This window comes from Podarcis liolepis, assembly GCF_965112155.1.
Source record: "Podarcis liolepis genome assembly, chromosome: 7".
NCBI classification, from domain to species: domain Eukaryota; kingdom Metazoa; phylum Chordata; class Lepidosauria; order Squamata; family Lacertidae; genus Podarcis; species Podarcis liolepis.
In genome coordinates, this window is record NC_139561.1 from 55,057,488 (window position 1) to 55,072,927 (window position 15,440).

At 43.3% G+C, this 15,440-nt stretch overlaps 1 protein-coding gene across 4 annotated transcripts in view; it reads right to left on the minus strand.

Moving 5' to 3' along the window:
* The window catches only part of HYDIN (HYDIN axonemal central pair apparatus protein), a 132,074-nt gene extending 121,363 nt beyond the window's left edge, over positions 1-10,711 (minus strand). For 2 of the 4 annotated variants that reach the window (XM_083514877.1, XM_083514874.1), the window contains exons 1-4: positions 9,858-10,001; positions 5,470-5,612; positions 3,666-3,791; positions 2,375-2,494 (exon numbers count right to left, since the gene is read on the minus strand). In XM_083514877.1, the coding sequence (XP_083371003.1) occupies positions 2,375-2,494; positions 3,666-3,791; positions 5,470-5,589 (366 nt within the window). In that variant the 5' untranslated portion in view covers positions 5,590-5,612; positions 9,858-10,001. Of the gene's footprint in view, positions 1-2,374; positions 2,495-3,665; positions 3,792-5,469; positions 5,613-8,001; positions 8,089-9,857 lie in introns of all 4 variants that reach the window. The other 2 variants (XM_083514876.1, XM_083514875.1) reach the window with 2 other exon arrangements.
* Positions 10,712-15,440: the final 4,729 nt, after the last annotated feature.

A 15,440-nucleotide genomic window follows, 5' to 3' on the forward strand; every position in this document is an offset into this window, starting at 1 on the left:
GTATTAGCAAAACCACATTGCATCCACTTTGGGCTTCTGCATCAGTAATCTCCCTATTAGCTATTCTCCCAGTAAAGTATTCATTTGTCTCCAAATCATATTTCCTTATATTTGGGGCTGCACATGTTTGCATTGTTATTATGCTGCTGCATTTCTAAACTTTTCACCATCTTCCTGCAGTATTTAATCACAAAACTGTAGGGCTTTGATTACTTTTCACACTTCCTTGTTTGTTCATGCTGCCCTTCTGTTCATTCCTAGCACATTTATTGCAAAGTATCAAGGAAAACATTCAGACATTCAATATTCTCCTTTTGTATGTTTTCTGCTTCATCTCCATCAATGTAACTTTCCTGGTGACAATTCCCACTGGATTCCTCTTTTAGCAAGTGTTCCCCCACCCCACCCCCCAGACCTTTCCAGTTTCCTGTAAACTATTTTTGTGGGCCAAGAGAGATGCAGCAAAGAAAGTCAGGGTCAGGTGGGGTGGAGCTGGTAAACTGTCAAAGCCAATCATGGACAAGCACTACACTGCCCCACATGGAATTCCACAAGTTGCCAAATTTAGAAGTTTGGGGGTAGAGAGACAGGCAACCCAAGAAGGCATACAGCGTGGCTATGCGTTATCTGTGCAGTGTAATGCTCCTCTAAGCAGCATTTGTTTAATTAAAACTGGCTCCGTTCTCAGCCCAAAGAAAATGGGGAATTCATTGGGTCCTGCCCATGACATGGACCAATGGCAGGAGGAAGCTCTCAGCGTGGTGGTGTCCCACATTCTCCATGCAGGATTGGAAGAAAGAAAAGCATAATTATGGTGGCACTATGGGGGAAAGACAGTCAGCAGCCACCAACAAGACAACAACTGATACAGCCCCATATCCTAAATGAGATGTAAATGTTTTTGGCCTATCAAGTTTTTCCTCCTTTCATTGACACAGCACAGCTTGAAAACCTTACTTCAAGAAAGCAGCTTCCAGGAAAGCAAAGACTGAAACTGAAGTGCCCTCCCAGGACTAGGTGAAATGCCCCACCAGCTCACATTTGGGAACAATTTCAGAACAGAGGCAAAGCGTTTATTTCAGAATGGGTGGATGTGTTTTTCAACCAGTCCATAAACATGCTACATGACATTATAATTAAATGCCAAATTATTCAACACATTATTCCTTTCCTTAGCAAAGTTAGAAATGACAGCAAATTTAACACTGATTGAACACTAGAACAAATATGTAAGTCATACTTTTGCTAATTTGGGGCAAACTCTGCACAAACAACCACTAAAGGGCCAGCTGTTCCTTTCAACAGCAGCTTAAAGCCAAGTGCTGGAAGGAAACTAGCTAAATGGATGCTGGCAGCTGAGGGGCAGGGGAGCCATTTCTGACAGTTGGAGGCAATCTATTACTTGATGGACAAAGCATAAGGGATGCAGTGTGCATGTAATCTGATCATGATTGCTCAGTTAAGCAAAGAGTACACAGGCTGCAGGCAGCAGCATAGGACTTTTGGTGAAAACACAGTCCTGAAGGAGTCATGAAGGAGCCTTTGAGCCATGAAGGGAAAAAATGGCCAGTTGAGAAGCTGTGGGCTACTCTAATTTCAGTGTCCAACAAGCTCCATTTATTTATCGCATCTATATCCTTCCTTCTGTGGTGGAACTCACAGCAGCATTCCTAGGAATCCCAGGCACTGAGCAGACTTCAGTTTCATGACTATGCCGTCTCAGAATGGTCATAATCAATAAGAAAGATCAAGCAAGCCTTGTACAGTATATATTTGTGAGAATGAGATCTGAAAAGATTATGACATTCGGAGGGAGCACAAAAAAACAAATCTTCACTAAGGAATCTGGTTGCCCTTTTGGAAAGGACTTACATCATTTAACTTCACAACATTTAATAAAACGTGCAATCAAAAATACAGGTGTATCCTGCCTTTAAATCCTTTGCATTTAAAGAAAAAGCAGCTCTGTAGATAAATATATCATTTCCACCGACAGTTTGTTTACTTTGGTTCTTGTTAAGACCCATAGATCACAGATATGTGAATTGTGAGCCCAGTTGCAGTAAGCCTGGAGTAACCATGGTAGGGGCATAGGAAACAATAAATGACATTGCAACCTTTTTTGGTATCAAAATGGCCACCACTTTTATTGAAACCTCAGTAAAGCCTCACCAGGCCATCCTCTCAGTCCTTAGATCAACTAGATAGCAAACAATGATGGCTAAAGAGGAAGTTAAAATGGGACATAGGCACTGAAACGTTTGCCAGGAGAGTTATTTCACTGGGAAGAAGAGAAAGAATGCTCTAGCCATCGTGCTTTCTCTCCCTGCATCCCACCTCAAAACTACTTTACAGTTTCACTGACATGTCATACCTTGTCATTGTTCCTCAGAATTAGTGGCACTTCATACATCTCACAAGGGGCATAATTCTGGAAAATCACTTCTGACGGGAATGGTTGAAACAGAGACTGGTCCAGATCAACAGAAGAGAACTGAAGAAGACACAAAGGGATGCATGTAAATGCTGCCTGGCAGTTGCAGGACTGGGAAGCAGGACAGGCCAGCACCACTCAGAGTGGAGCCATCCTGCTCCAAAGGAAAGGTACAACTTCAGGCATTCAGGAAAGTGTAGCATGCCATTCTAGTAGTATTCCAACAGACCTATTACATGGGTTAGTTAGTCCTGTTTTCTCTGGTTATGCCTCAGTGCCGTTGTGTACCACTATCTCCTGCTTAGCCTTCATAGGTTCGTCTCTTCCAGGCTGTTTAACCAGGCAACATATCATCAGTCTGCTGCTGCTGGCAAATTACCAACTTCAGAACCAAAGCCCACACATGTCACCCTGTGTTCAATACTATAATAGTAATAGTAATAGTAATAGTAATAGTAATAGTAATAGTAGTAGTAATAATAATAATAATAATAATAATAATAATAATAATACCCTGCCCAGCTGGCTGGGTTTCCCCAGCAGCTCTGGGCAGCTCCCAACAGAACACCAAAAACAGAATAAAACTTCAAACATTAAAAACTTCCCTAAACAGGGCTGCCTTCAGAGGAAAGTGTGGATAGGATTGCACACGTTCATGATTCAGCTCTAGGACTTATGGGAGTAAATGATAATAATTACCTTAAATAAACAGTAATTGGAGATATACATTGGACAGTAATTTAAGAAACTAGCCCATAATATTTATCCTAGGCCACAACAAGCATAGTTTGTTGTGGCTGCCTCTCTTAATGAAAGCACATAAAGGCATTCCATGGGTCTCTTTCAGCATCATGTCAGAGAATGAGAAAAAAGAACTACCAGTCTTGTTGATGGTAGTGAATAGGAAGGTTGTGGCAATTATTTGGAAGGAGCAAGCACAACTGAGATTAAATCAAATGTACAAGAATGTGTGAACTACCAGTTTTTAACATATAGCGTTAAAAATAGATAAAGGCACTGGACATCCATAGCAAACTTTGGTCAGACATTTTTGGATGATGGCACTAGAACCCTCTTGGGACTGCAAATCTACAGGCTGAACAACTAGATCAGCATTCCTTAACTTGGTGCCCCCAGATGTTTGGGCCTGCAACTCCCATCAGCCAGAAAGTATATAATTATGTTAATGTGCTATGCCACAAATAAATAGGGGTGAATGTGGAAGAGATACCTTCTGGTGTGAGGTTTCGCTCATGTCCAGAAGCTGCACAATTCGAGGCCGGCGCACCTCATTGGTGTTTGCCAGCATCTGCTCTGTCGTCAGAGTCATTGCTTTCAGGAAGGCAGATGGAGTCAACTGCAGTTGAAAACAAAGACCACATAAATGCCTGAGTTAAGAAAGGCTTTCCTTGTTAAGCACTTCTGATTAATATGTGTTCACTGCTGAATCCTAGACCTCCATTAATTTTCCTACTGAAACATTTAAAATTCAGGATGCAGGACTTCCATTCTACCTATCTTAAAGGAATTCTTACTGGAAATGGCACCTGCTTGCAAGATTTTCAGATGTCTGCATGGTTTCTCTCTTGTGCTGAACAAAGTCAGCAGTTAAGGCACAAAGTAATTAAATTCCATTGCTATTTTAGAGAGAGATTGTGGGAGTTTGGTAGGGCTAATTTCTCTAGATGCTGAAAGGGCGAGGGGCACAATAAAAGGCTTAGGCTCATGTACAGAATGACAAATAAACTGGTTAAGAGTTGCAGCCAGGGACAGGGTAGGAATATTTGAAAAGCATAAGCTCGTTTTCCACTTTGTGTCTCACAAACTAATAAGGAAAGTGGGACAGCAATCATATAAGAATAATTTATCAAACTGTGTGCATCTTTGTCTCAGTGATTACCCCAAAACTGCGGAACTCCCTTCCTATTGACTTCTGCCATGCCTCTTTACTACAAGTGGTTTTGACAAGTGTTGATAACCTTGTCTTCTTGCTCCTATGTAGGGAGCAAAAGAACAAGCAAAGGGAACCAGCGGAAGCTCTCTTCCTCAAACTTTGGAAGGGAAAACTTATAGACTTAACAACACACACACAATCCATCATATACTGGTGATCATTGTCTCTCTCCGCCTCAATGAGTCTCCTTCTGGTCTTCAGTACACACTAAGGGGTATTTTAATCAGTGACAGGTTTTTCTGTTTTTAGAACATAAAGCCTAAACATCACCAAAAACAGGAGTGGACAGATGTCCAGATTGCAGGATCTGCTGTTCTTATTCTACTAGAACCCTGAGATCTACCAGCCTGGTGCAAACGTCATAGTCTTAGAAAGAAACAATTTTGAGCCCAGGAATTAATTTTGAACACTAGAAGTAAACTGAGCCCACAGTTGTTATGCACAGAAATGCACTCCTGGTAACCTCAGACTATTTCTGCAATCAGTCTAATTTGGGGGGCAGGGCAGGAAGAGACATTTTTTCTCTCTCCTAGCACTAAACAGCTGGAAGTTAGAAGCCCTCCTTGCCAGTCTACTGCAAACTCACCCAGAAGATGCTCATCTACTTTCTGTCCATCCTGATCTAAAATGGACATTGTATTTAAAATGCACTGTGTTTTGCTTACTGTCTCACATTAAGGGTTTATTCAGACTTACTTTTTGTCCTGCTCTTTCCCAGCATGGTGCGCACTTTAAAGCTCCATGTTCAAGGACTTCCCCACCCCCTGAGCTTTCTGTGCAAGAGCCCAGTCTTAAAAGCCGAAGCACAACAAATGGCAATGTGGATTTTCCACGGCTTGCCATTTGCTCCAATTCAGCTTTAAAGAGCAGTTTTTTTGAGGGGAAAGCTCCAGAGAGAAAAAGGGGGGTGTCAGAACACGGTCATTTAAAGTGTTCACCATGCCTGGAAAGCATGGAGGAAAGGTAAATGTAGATAAGCTCTAAGGCATGACAAACTAAAAGGTGTTCAGGAGTCATTATCACAAAGGCAGATTCAATGACTTGGCCAGGTATTAGATCAGCTGAGTGCAAGTAAACATACTGGGGCATGCTTCTTTTCTTCTTTGACCAGTTTTGGGATGTGAGGTACCACCACCTTGCTTTGAAATTCTTCTGAGAACTTGTGGGGACCCAAGGATTTCTGGACTCGGTCTGTTAGCATCTTTGATTAATCTGTCAGAGCCTCTGGAATAAGAACAACAAACTTGGTTTAAACAGTGTGAAAAAAGTCTCCTGGAATTCACAATTCTGCTTGAGTTTCAGTCCTGACTATCACTGAACTGAGAATGGCTGCCAATTATTTCCCTTCAAAAATATATCAATATGAAACTCAAAGTGAAAATCAGTAGAGAAGCAGTCTCAAGATCTGATATTCTCATTTACATGGATTTTTGTTTCTCTGTATTCCAATAACAAGAGAATTGTCACCCTTCCATTACCCAGTTATCACTCCCTTTTTTGTGTGATGTGTAACGGGTGCCTTGAGCCCCCCTTTCCAATTAGCAGGTGACACGGTGTGGCTGCATCTCTCACTCCAGCTGAGTCGCTGCTGCATACTGAGATAGAGAGGGGAGACCACAAGGTTGGTGCTGTGCAAATGTGCTAGTAGGAGTGTTAGAACGGTTCTACCAGCACATTAGCATCACACTGACCTTGTCGTCACTGCTCCCATCTCCCTCTTCATCCTGGTATGCAGTGGCGACTTCATTGGAGGGAGGTCAGATGAACCCGCCTAGTCCCACCTTGCTATCTGCTAATGGCCAGGACTATTTATTTGGATCAGAACAAAACCTGGTTGTTTGAAGATGCAGCAGACAATGCACCACCCTTGCAGGTTTCTATCTGAATGTAGGAGCATCTTACTTGAAGGGGCTAATGGGCTCTTAACTGAGCTCTTAATGGCAAGGAAGGCTTACTGGAAAGGTCTTGTGGACCTCTCCTTAGCTGGACTGTAATTTCCTGCCACAATTCATAGGAGTTACAGTTTTCTAGGCCTCCCAATTCAATGAATAAACCAAAAAGCCTAGAGAAAACAAGTTCAGTGCACCCAAGCAGGAACTAAGTACATCCTCAAGGTTGTTCAAAAAGATGCTTGTTGAAACAGGGAGCGGGCAGGCTTGAAAAGGAGTGATCTCTGGTTTTTTTAAGCTTTCTCCTAGAAAGCTGGGGGGGGGGAGCAATTCAAGGCAAGCTGGGGAAGCTCACTCATCATCATTACTATTGGTGCACTGCATCAACATGCCAAACTCCTGAGAAATATTCTGCCTGGAAGTATCTGTACAGTAATCTGCTACAAAAAACTGGCTTCCATAAGTTATTTGCTGCCCTTGTACAGATAATGTAACAGTTTCATCTCAATGGCCAATATATAAGAATCTACTGTCCTGTCTTCATATTCCCCCCCCCTACAAATTATCAAACACAGACTGGAAATACTTTACACTATGTAAAAAATTGCTTATTATTCACTGCATAATCTTAAATATTATATTTCTGGAAGCACAGATTCCAAAGCACACTTGCAAGTTACAGTGTGAGGAGGCCCCTTTAAAGACAACTACTGGTAAATGGAGCTGTGGAGAAGAATCCAGATGAAGCTGGCATGGTTTCAAGTGAATTCAGAGCAGGACTGGGAAGTCCTGAGTTCACATCCACCTTAAGCTATGAAGCTCACTAAGTGACCTTGGGCCAATCATCATCTCTCAGCTTAACCAACCTGATAGGGTTGTTGTATTATTATTTTTTTATAAAATTTTTATTGGTTTTACAAAATTTTTTAAAGACAAACAAACACTTAAAAAAGACATACAAACACGTATAGTTTCATAACATTTTTTCATAAACCTCTTTTCCGGGACTCCCCCATACCCCCCCTTTCTGCATCCCAATGTCCATAGTTTTTTTTTAGCAACTTCTAAATATTCCTTTCCAACCTCTGTCATCTTAATCTTTTCTATAATCTGATCTTATATCACTGTATCCCTTTTTTTCCTGAAAACCTCGACATTCTAGCATTCATCAAGTTTATAGTAGTCCTTAAGATAGCTTTTAAATTTTCTCCATTCTTCTTCCGCCGTCTCTTTTCCCTGATCACGGATTCTGCCTGTCATCTCAGCCAATGTCATATAGTCCATCACTTTCATCTGCCATTCTTCCAGAGTGGGTAGATCTTGTGTCTTCCAATACTTTGCGATGAGTATTCTTGCTGCTGTTGTAGCATACATAAAGAAAGTTCTGTCCCTCTTTGACACCAATTGGCCGACAATGCCCAAGAGAAAGGCCTCTGGTTTTTTAGGGAAAGTACATTTAAGTACCTTTTTCATTTCATTATAAATCATTTCCCAGAAAGCCTTAATCTTCGGGCATGTCCACCAAAGGTGATAGAAAGTACCTTCAGTCTCTTTACATTTCCAACACTTATTATCAGGCAAATGGTAGATTTTTGCTAGCTTGACTGGGGTCATGTACCACCTGTAAATCATTTTCATAATGTTTTCCTTTAAGGCATTACATGCCGTGAATTTAATACCGGTGTTCCACAACCATTCCCAGTCAGCAAACATAATGTTATGACCTGATAGGGTTGTTGTAAGGACAGGGAGGAGGGAGTAGAGAACTGTGTAGGCCACTCTAAGCTCATTTCAGGAAGGATGGGATATAACTACATAATAAAAAATACATAGGAAAAGAAATGCTATTTTTAGTGAGTAGGCTCATTTGGGAGGAAGGCATATGGTTATCTATGGCAGCTGACAATTTAAAAGGCAAACAGCAAGCTTCTTACCTGCCTGCTTTTGACACTTTCTCTTTCCTGTCAGTAAGAACTGAAACACTGTGATCTATCTGAGGGCTCTATAGGAACTTGAAAGCATAGCAGATGGCATTTCAAAAAGGCATTGGTAGCAATATTCCACTGTAGCACCTTTGCCTCCTGCTATATGCAATAATACAGATGTTCAACTGCGTGTGACCCTGAAATGTGCATCCTAGCTCCAACAGATCTCTCCTTTCATGTTCTGCTTCCATTTCAAATCTTTCAACATGAAGGTATCAGCGCTTACATCTCCCCTGTCCCCTGCCTCTTTATATGGTAGAAGGCTCAGAAATGAGACACAGGGAGGTAGGGTGGAGATAAATGAACTCCAACCTAGAGGCACTTAAGAAGCTATAAGAAGACCTGCCTCCTTCATGGCCTGAGTGAGATCCAGCTACAGAGCCCTGCTCCCTTGCGTGCCTCAGGGCTGTTGCACAATAGATAAGGAGCAAAAGTGCAGCAGAGAGGAGGAGGCAGGCAGAACACTTAGCACCAGAGGGACACCACGTAATTTTTGCTCCTGATATTAAACCTGGATATGATTTATTCTGGGAAACTTCTGTAAGCTGCTTTGAAAGTCTCTTGTAACATATACATGAGAACATAAGAGCCTGCTGGATGAGCTAATGGTCCATCCAGTCCAGCATTCTGTTCTCACAGTTGCCTGTGAAGCTTGCAAGTAGGACCTGAGCACAAGAGTCCTTTCCCCATCTGTGGTTTCCAGCAACTGGTCTTCAGAAGCATTAATGCCTCTGACCATGGAGGCAGAGCATAACCATCATGGCTAGTAGCCATTCATAGCCCCATGTTGAGTCCCATGTTGGGCAAGTTTCCAGCATTGCAGGGGGTTGGACTAGATGACCCTAGAACCCCTTCCAACTCTAAATTCTACAATTCTATGATTCTTAAGCCATCCAAGTTGGTGGCTATCACTGCCTCCTGTGGAAGGGAGTTCCATAGTTCAACTATGCATTGTGTGAGGCTAAAGAGCAGGCTATTAGTATTCTTAACAAATAATAGCTTATACTTATAGCCTTGTGCCTTCAAATCCAGAATAACTCCCTATAACAACCTGTCTGGATTCAAAAGTGTGCTAGCACCTTAGTGAGCAATTGGTTTCTCATAGGAACACAGGAAGCTGCCTTATACCGAGTCAAACCGTTGGGTCTATCCAGCTCTGCAATCTCTACTTACTGGCAGCCATGGCTCTGCAGGGTTTCAGGCACAGGCCATTCCTAGCCCTACCTGCAGATGCTGTGGGGACGTGGGATCTACTGCATGCAAAGCACACCCTCTCGTGATGCTACCCCATCTTTCTGAGGCAGCTGCCTCCTCCATCGCTACTTCCTAGAGCGCAGTAGGCCACCCCTCACTGTGGCCCTTCCCTGTAACACTGAGGCTTTTCATCCCTGCCCCATGCATGCATTCAAAGGCTGGGCCTAATCAACCCTCTCCCCACACCACAAGTTCCTTGAGTGCAAATGCCAGGTACCAGTCCAAGCAAGGACATGAGCAAGGAGGTCTCCAAGGACGTTGAGCAGGTGCCCCAGGGCCCAGCAGCCCATCCTCAGCCATTCCAGACCAAGAGAGCAGACAAAGGCTGGCTGAGCACTTACTTGCCTGGTCCTCCTGCTACTGCTGCTACGACTGCTGCTGCTGCCTCCAGAGCAGCTCCACAACTTCTAGGCCCTCTTTCTCCCTGCCGGCCTGTGGCTGTTACTCTGGTTCCCATAGCAACAGGGCCTTCCCTCTGGCAGGGCGCATACACAGAAGGCTGCAGGCCTTCCAGCGCCATGGCAACTGCTGGCTGGCAGGCAAGCCTTAGCCATTAGCCCCAGGGAGTGAGAGGAGGAAGACTAGAAGCGCCTTAAAGCAACATTGGACTAGCTGGGGTTTCTAATTTCTTTTTGAACTGTTATTTGTTGTTCTTGCTCCGACAAGGACACCAGTATTGATTGGGGAAGTTGGGCCACAGCAAGCCTGTAAAGACACTGTGATTTCCCTGCTCTCTGCACCAGTCCAGCATAGTGTGCTACAAGGGTGACCTCGCCAGTTTTGGCAGTGGCTAAAAGAAAAGAACAAAAAATAAAATAAAATAAAATAAAAATACATTGTACTGGTGAGGATGCAAACTAATTCCCCCTTCCACAACCCACCTCAGTGCTGGTGTACTGGCGTACTGCAGCACCAGCAGGTATCTATAGGTGAAAGACATTTCTGACAAAGGTGATGATGAGTCCAATATGCCAAAAAAACAAGTTTTTGCTGGATTAGGAGCAGCCTGTGAGCAAAACCTTCTGGAGGCCAACACAGTTTGCCATTGTCTCAAGTGTAATGGCCAGTCAAACTCTCTGTTCTAGTCCTCTCTAGAGGCTTTCACATCAAATTTCCCATTACCCAATAGGGTCCTATAAAGGTAGATTGTGGGTTTTAGATAGTGTATTGAGGCCATCAGATCCTCTAATAAGGCTGTCAGATCCTTTCAGAGACACTTGGAACCTGTGGGGCATAAAGAGAAACAGAGAAGTACCACAACTGAAATTACTGTCATTTTGCTACAGGAAGGAGGTTGAACCGATCTTCTCTATAATGCAGTATTCAGGAATTCACAGGCCTGTGCAGAGCTTGTTTTAGGCCTGAGAAGATCCATAATAGAGAAGATCCATTTTGGGGTACTAAATTTTGATCTTGCACAGGGCACCATATTATGAAAGATTACCAAACTCCACCCCTGCCAAATGACTCAAGCTAATCTCCAAAGCAATGGGGAGGGGGGGCTACACATATGCAGCCCAACCACATCATAGTACCCTCCGCAATAGGAGGGTCCCTGAGAAGGTGTTCTCAGTTTTCATACAAGGCAATGGGGGCTTCAGATTGTGTTGTAAAAATGTAATATGGCTTATAACCATTCTACCAAAAGGTGCTTTCAGAACACCAAATAATTTACCAACAATATAAAGACGACAATGTCTGTACACTGACATTGTCTAGCAGCATCAAGGATAACATTTTCAACTTTTGGGAAAACATAGGAGCCAACAATGTTTTCTGTGTCTCAGGAGAGAGAAAGAGAGAGGTGGGGACTTGGGTGTCACTCATCTAGCTCAGTATAGTCTACACTGACTGGCAGCAGCTCGCTAGGCTTTCAGACAAGGGTCCTGTTAGCCCTACATGGAGATACCAGGGATTGAACCTGGGACTTTTTGCATGCAAAAGATGCTCTACTCTTGCAATGTTCATTGACTGCATTATTAAGATTACTAGTAGCAGCAGCAGCAACAACAACAACAACAACAGTAGTAATGGGGGATAAAATGACACTTTTGAGTCTCAGGAATGACATAGGTCCTTCGAGCTTAACTTGAATTTTTCACCAGGCTTAAGGTTCTTGCTCCAGTGTATTGGTTTTCCACTCCTTCCTATTTGCAAATGTTGTTAAGGTGATGGTTTACAAACACGGTTTCAGGTTCTCCAGTCTGGAGCATTTCTGTGTGGCACAAGGGATATGCAATCTGCTCCCAGGAAATGATATTACATAGTAGGTCACTGACAGAGTTCACAGTAAGCATTTTAGAGTTACAAGAGCAAGAACATTGTCTTTGTGCACCCTGTTTAGTCAGATCAAGCTTCCTGGATCACAATATGAACTGTGGGCTAAATGCAGGAGTGCCATTACCCCTGCATGTCAGGCTGCTGGTTTTTATGTCACTGGTCAGCTCTGGAAGTAATGTTGCCAAGGTCAAAATGTCTCCTAGGTCAACTGCTCCTACTGAGATCAATGTTTGGGAAAGCTTTTGGGTATTGCAGTGGTAATCATACCAGCTTAAGTTATGCTGAACAGGTTATATGTGAAAGCATTATCTGATGAATGTTTCAGGATATACTGTCTATCACAGCTAGCCACATATAACTTTGCCCCTGTCTGTATCATTTGTACATTGCGCATTTGACCTGCCATCCTGTTTTGCACTGAAATTTTTGGGAGATTGGTACAAATATGGCACAACACATAACAATGGTTACAGCTGCTCTTTGGTCTACCTCTTGAGCCCATAGTTGTGGCCAACACTGTCACTAAAGAATGTACATGTTCACAGCTTTGAGATTACACCATGCAACAAAATGAAAGCACAAAATATATAATAAAACAAAAAGTTGGATGGCAGAGTGTATTCTCAGACTCAACTCCCACCTAGCATGATAGAAACCATTCTGGAGCTGTCAAGCAACCTTTTAGAGCAAAACTGTGTTTGCCCCAGGCTGTCTAAAATAATCTTTGTTTCGTGAAACCAAACCTTACCAGATAGTGACCCAATTCCACATGCTTTTCTCAAAGAGTGAATGTCTTTGCTAATAAAATATGAGCAAAAATGCATTGTTAAGTGCTTCCCAACTTATCCGAGCAGTGAGAATTCCAGGGCAGCACTAAAGGCTTTTATTTCCTTTGGATGGGAGGACATAGACTTAAGAGATGGTATACAATGCTATTTCTACTCAGAGTAGACCAGCTGAAGTTAATAGACATCAGTAGCTTAGGTTCCTTAATTTCAGTGGGGCTGCTCTGAATAGACTTAGTTGAACACTCCCGTGTCTTTGTAATATTTATTTTATGGAAAAATATATACAGCAGAGCATAGTGAAGTAAAACGAGTACTACAGCAGACAGCACTATGGCTAATCCTTCTTCATGTTTCCAATGCAACAGTGTGGACTCCCATAGACTTCTCCCATTGCCCACTTACATATGCACAGTCAGAGCAGGTCCACAATAATTCACGGACACTTGGCTGCACTTTCAGCATGTTTAAAGAAAATGTTCCCTAACTCGTTTTGGATTATAAAAGGAAATGTGTTTGGGAAAAGTTAACAAAGACCAGTTTAGTTCCCGGATAGCAAATGGACAGTTTATAGCCTTTTCAATTGTTTACTTCTGGATTTTTAATCTTTCCAGGGGAGAAAAAAGAGGGGTCTTTCATTTTGGGTGTAGCCTGACACCCTTCTTGAGCCATCTCTCTGCCTGGCAAGCACCAGTGGGAACTTGCTCTCCCAGCTCTAGACAAATGAGGGCTGATCAGGGGACTGAGGAGCAGGTATCCTGACCTCTGGGTGTAATGCAGGCAGGTGGAACTTTCTGCCACCATGATTCAATGGAGCAGCTCCTTCCTGGAGCTTGTTATCCTGATGTTTTCACTGTAAAACAGACCAGTGAACTGAAGAGACCACTTTGAGAGCCAGTGCAGTACAGTGGTTAGAGTGTCCAACTAGGACCTGGGAGAATAGTGTTCAAATCCCCACTTAACCATGAATGCCTGTGAGTGACCTTGGGCCAGGATCTCTCAGCCTAACCTACTTCACAGGGTTGTTGTGAGGATAAAATGGAGGAGAGAAGTGTGCACCCCACCTCAAGCTTGTTGGAGAAGAGATTGAATATAAATGTAATACTATAATGATGTTGGTAATAATGTTAAAAGGCCTCACTTCTTCCTTTAGATCATCGCTGCCCTGTCAGAAAGGCACTGAACTGGAAAGAGTGAAATATTTATATCCATGCAGCCATATCATTCCCTTAATTATTAATATAGACATTCAGCTGCTTGCAAAGGCCTCCCTCCTTTCCCCCTCTTCCTAGCTGTCATTTGAAGCTCTCAGAGCAAAGAATGCACCTGTCTATCTTTCTGGCTTCAGGCAATACTGTATCTGAGAGCCAAAACAGAGGAGAGGCGAAATGCAGGGATGGGTTTCATGTGGTTCTTTCCCCACTTTAAGAATAGTGTCTTGCAGGAGGAGGCGGACTCTAGCTTATGGTAAGTGGTTTAATACTTTCCTCCTGTGCATCTGTCCCACCAAAAATCATCACCGCTCGCCATCCCTGCTATCAGCCTGAGAAGAGAAGCTTGCACTGTCATCTGTAGGAGGGAGTTTCTGAGTCTCTTTCCCTCAGGACCCTTTCCTCTACCCCAGCTCTAGGAAAAAATATAAACAAAGAGGAAAGTTTTATGTCCTCAAAACCCATAACTTTCTTCTTCTTTTTTGGCAGAACCTTGGGAACTAGCATTAGAACACAAACATGTAGCTGAGCCATACTATTTTAGCACAATGGGGAAAAGTTTTAGTGACAGCTCTATTCTGAGATGGGCCATTTGGCCTAATCATGAAATCTGCTCCATCTCTGATACTGAGAGGTTAGTTCCAGCTCCCTGATGACTCTGAGCATACATTTCAAAAGGTCTGCCCAACTGAGACCAGTTGATCCACTGTTTTGAAGGGCTCAGCTGGAAGATATTTATTCAGGGACTGTATAGTAAATAGCTGTCCATTCAAAGTTAACTTCAGGCATAAGAATCCCAGACACTCTAGGTGGCACCACTAAGCTTCATTAGACCTAGTCTCTCCTGTATTCCGCCCCCCCCCCCAACAAACAACTCTATCGAAGTGTGCCACACAGAGACACTTAGTGCTACCTGTACAGCCTGAGTGGCTATTCAGTGTTCACCCCAGGAGACAGAGAGCTTTTTCTTTCCACCCCTGAGCACTCTAGAACCATTCAGTGTTCCTTTAATCTTTAATTAACCATTTATGTCTGACAAACATTTTCTTTTGGAACCTGTCTTCTTTTCCCTCTGGTATCCATGGCAATGCACTTTCCCTCCAGATGAGAGCAGTTGTCAGAGCAGGTGATGGAAAAGAAAGGAGGAAGATCTTGCTTAGGGTCTGGATTTTTTGTAGATGGCAGGAAATGCCAGAAAGCGGATTTTGCAAACAGTCAAAACGTTAATTGGCACTGCAGGAAACCTCACTCTCTTGCCCTGAAATGGGACCATCTTCTAGGTGGGGTTTTAAAAAGAGAGAACAGTTCTGTGAAGCACATTAGCTGGACATTAGCCATACAACAGAAGGATCAAAAACTTGAGGAAGAGGATCTTGCCCCCAGTATTTGCAGGTGAGGTGGTGTGGGTGGGGCACTGTTGCTCTCCCAGATTCCCAACACAAAGGGCCCCTGGCACTTACCAAAAGGAGAAGGGAAGGGGAGAGGTGCAGAGAGTATGATGCAGTGTGGCGCAAGATGGTGGGAGCGTCTGATTGGCTCCATCACCACATGCAGCACTGTGCCATACTCTCTGCATCTCACTCACTCACTCACTCACTCACTCACTCACTCGTTCCCCTCTCCCTTGTGCTAAGTGCTAGCGCCCTCT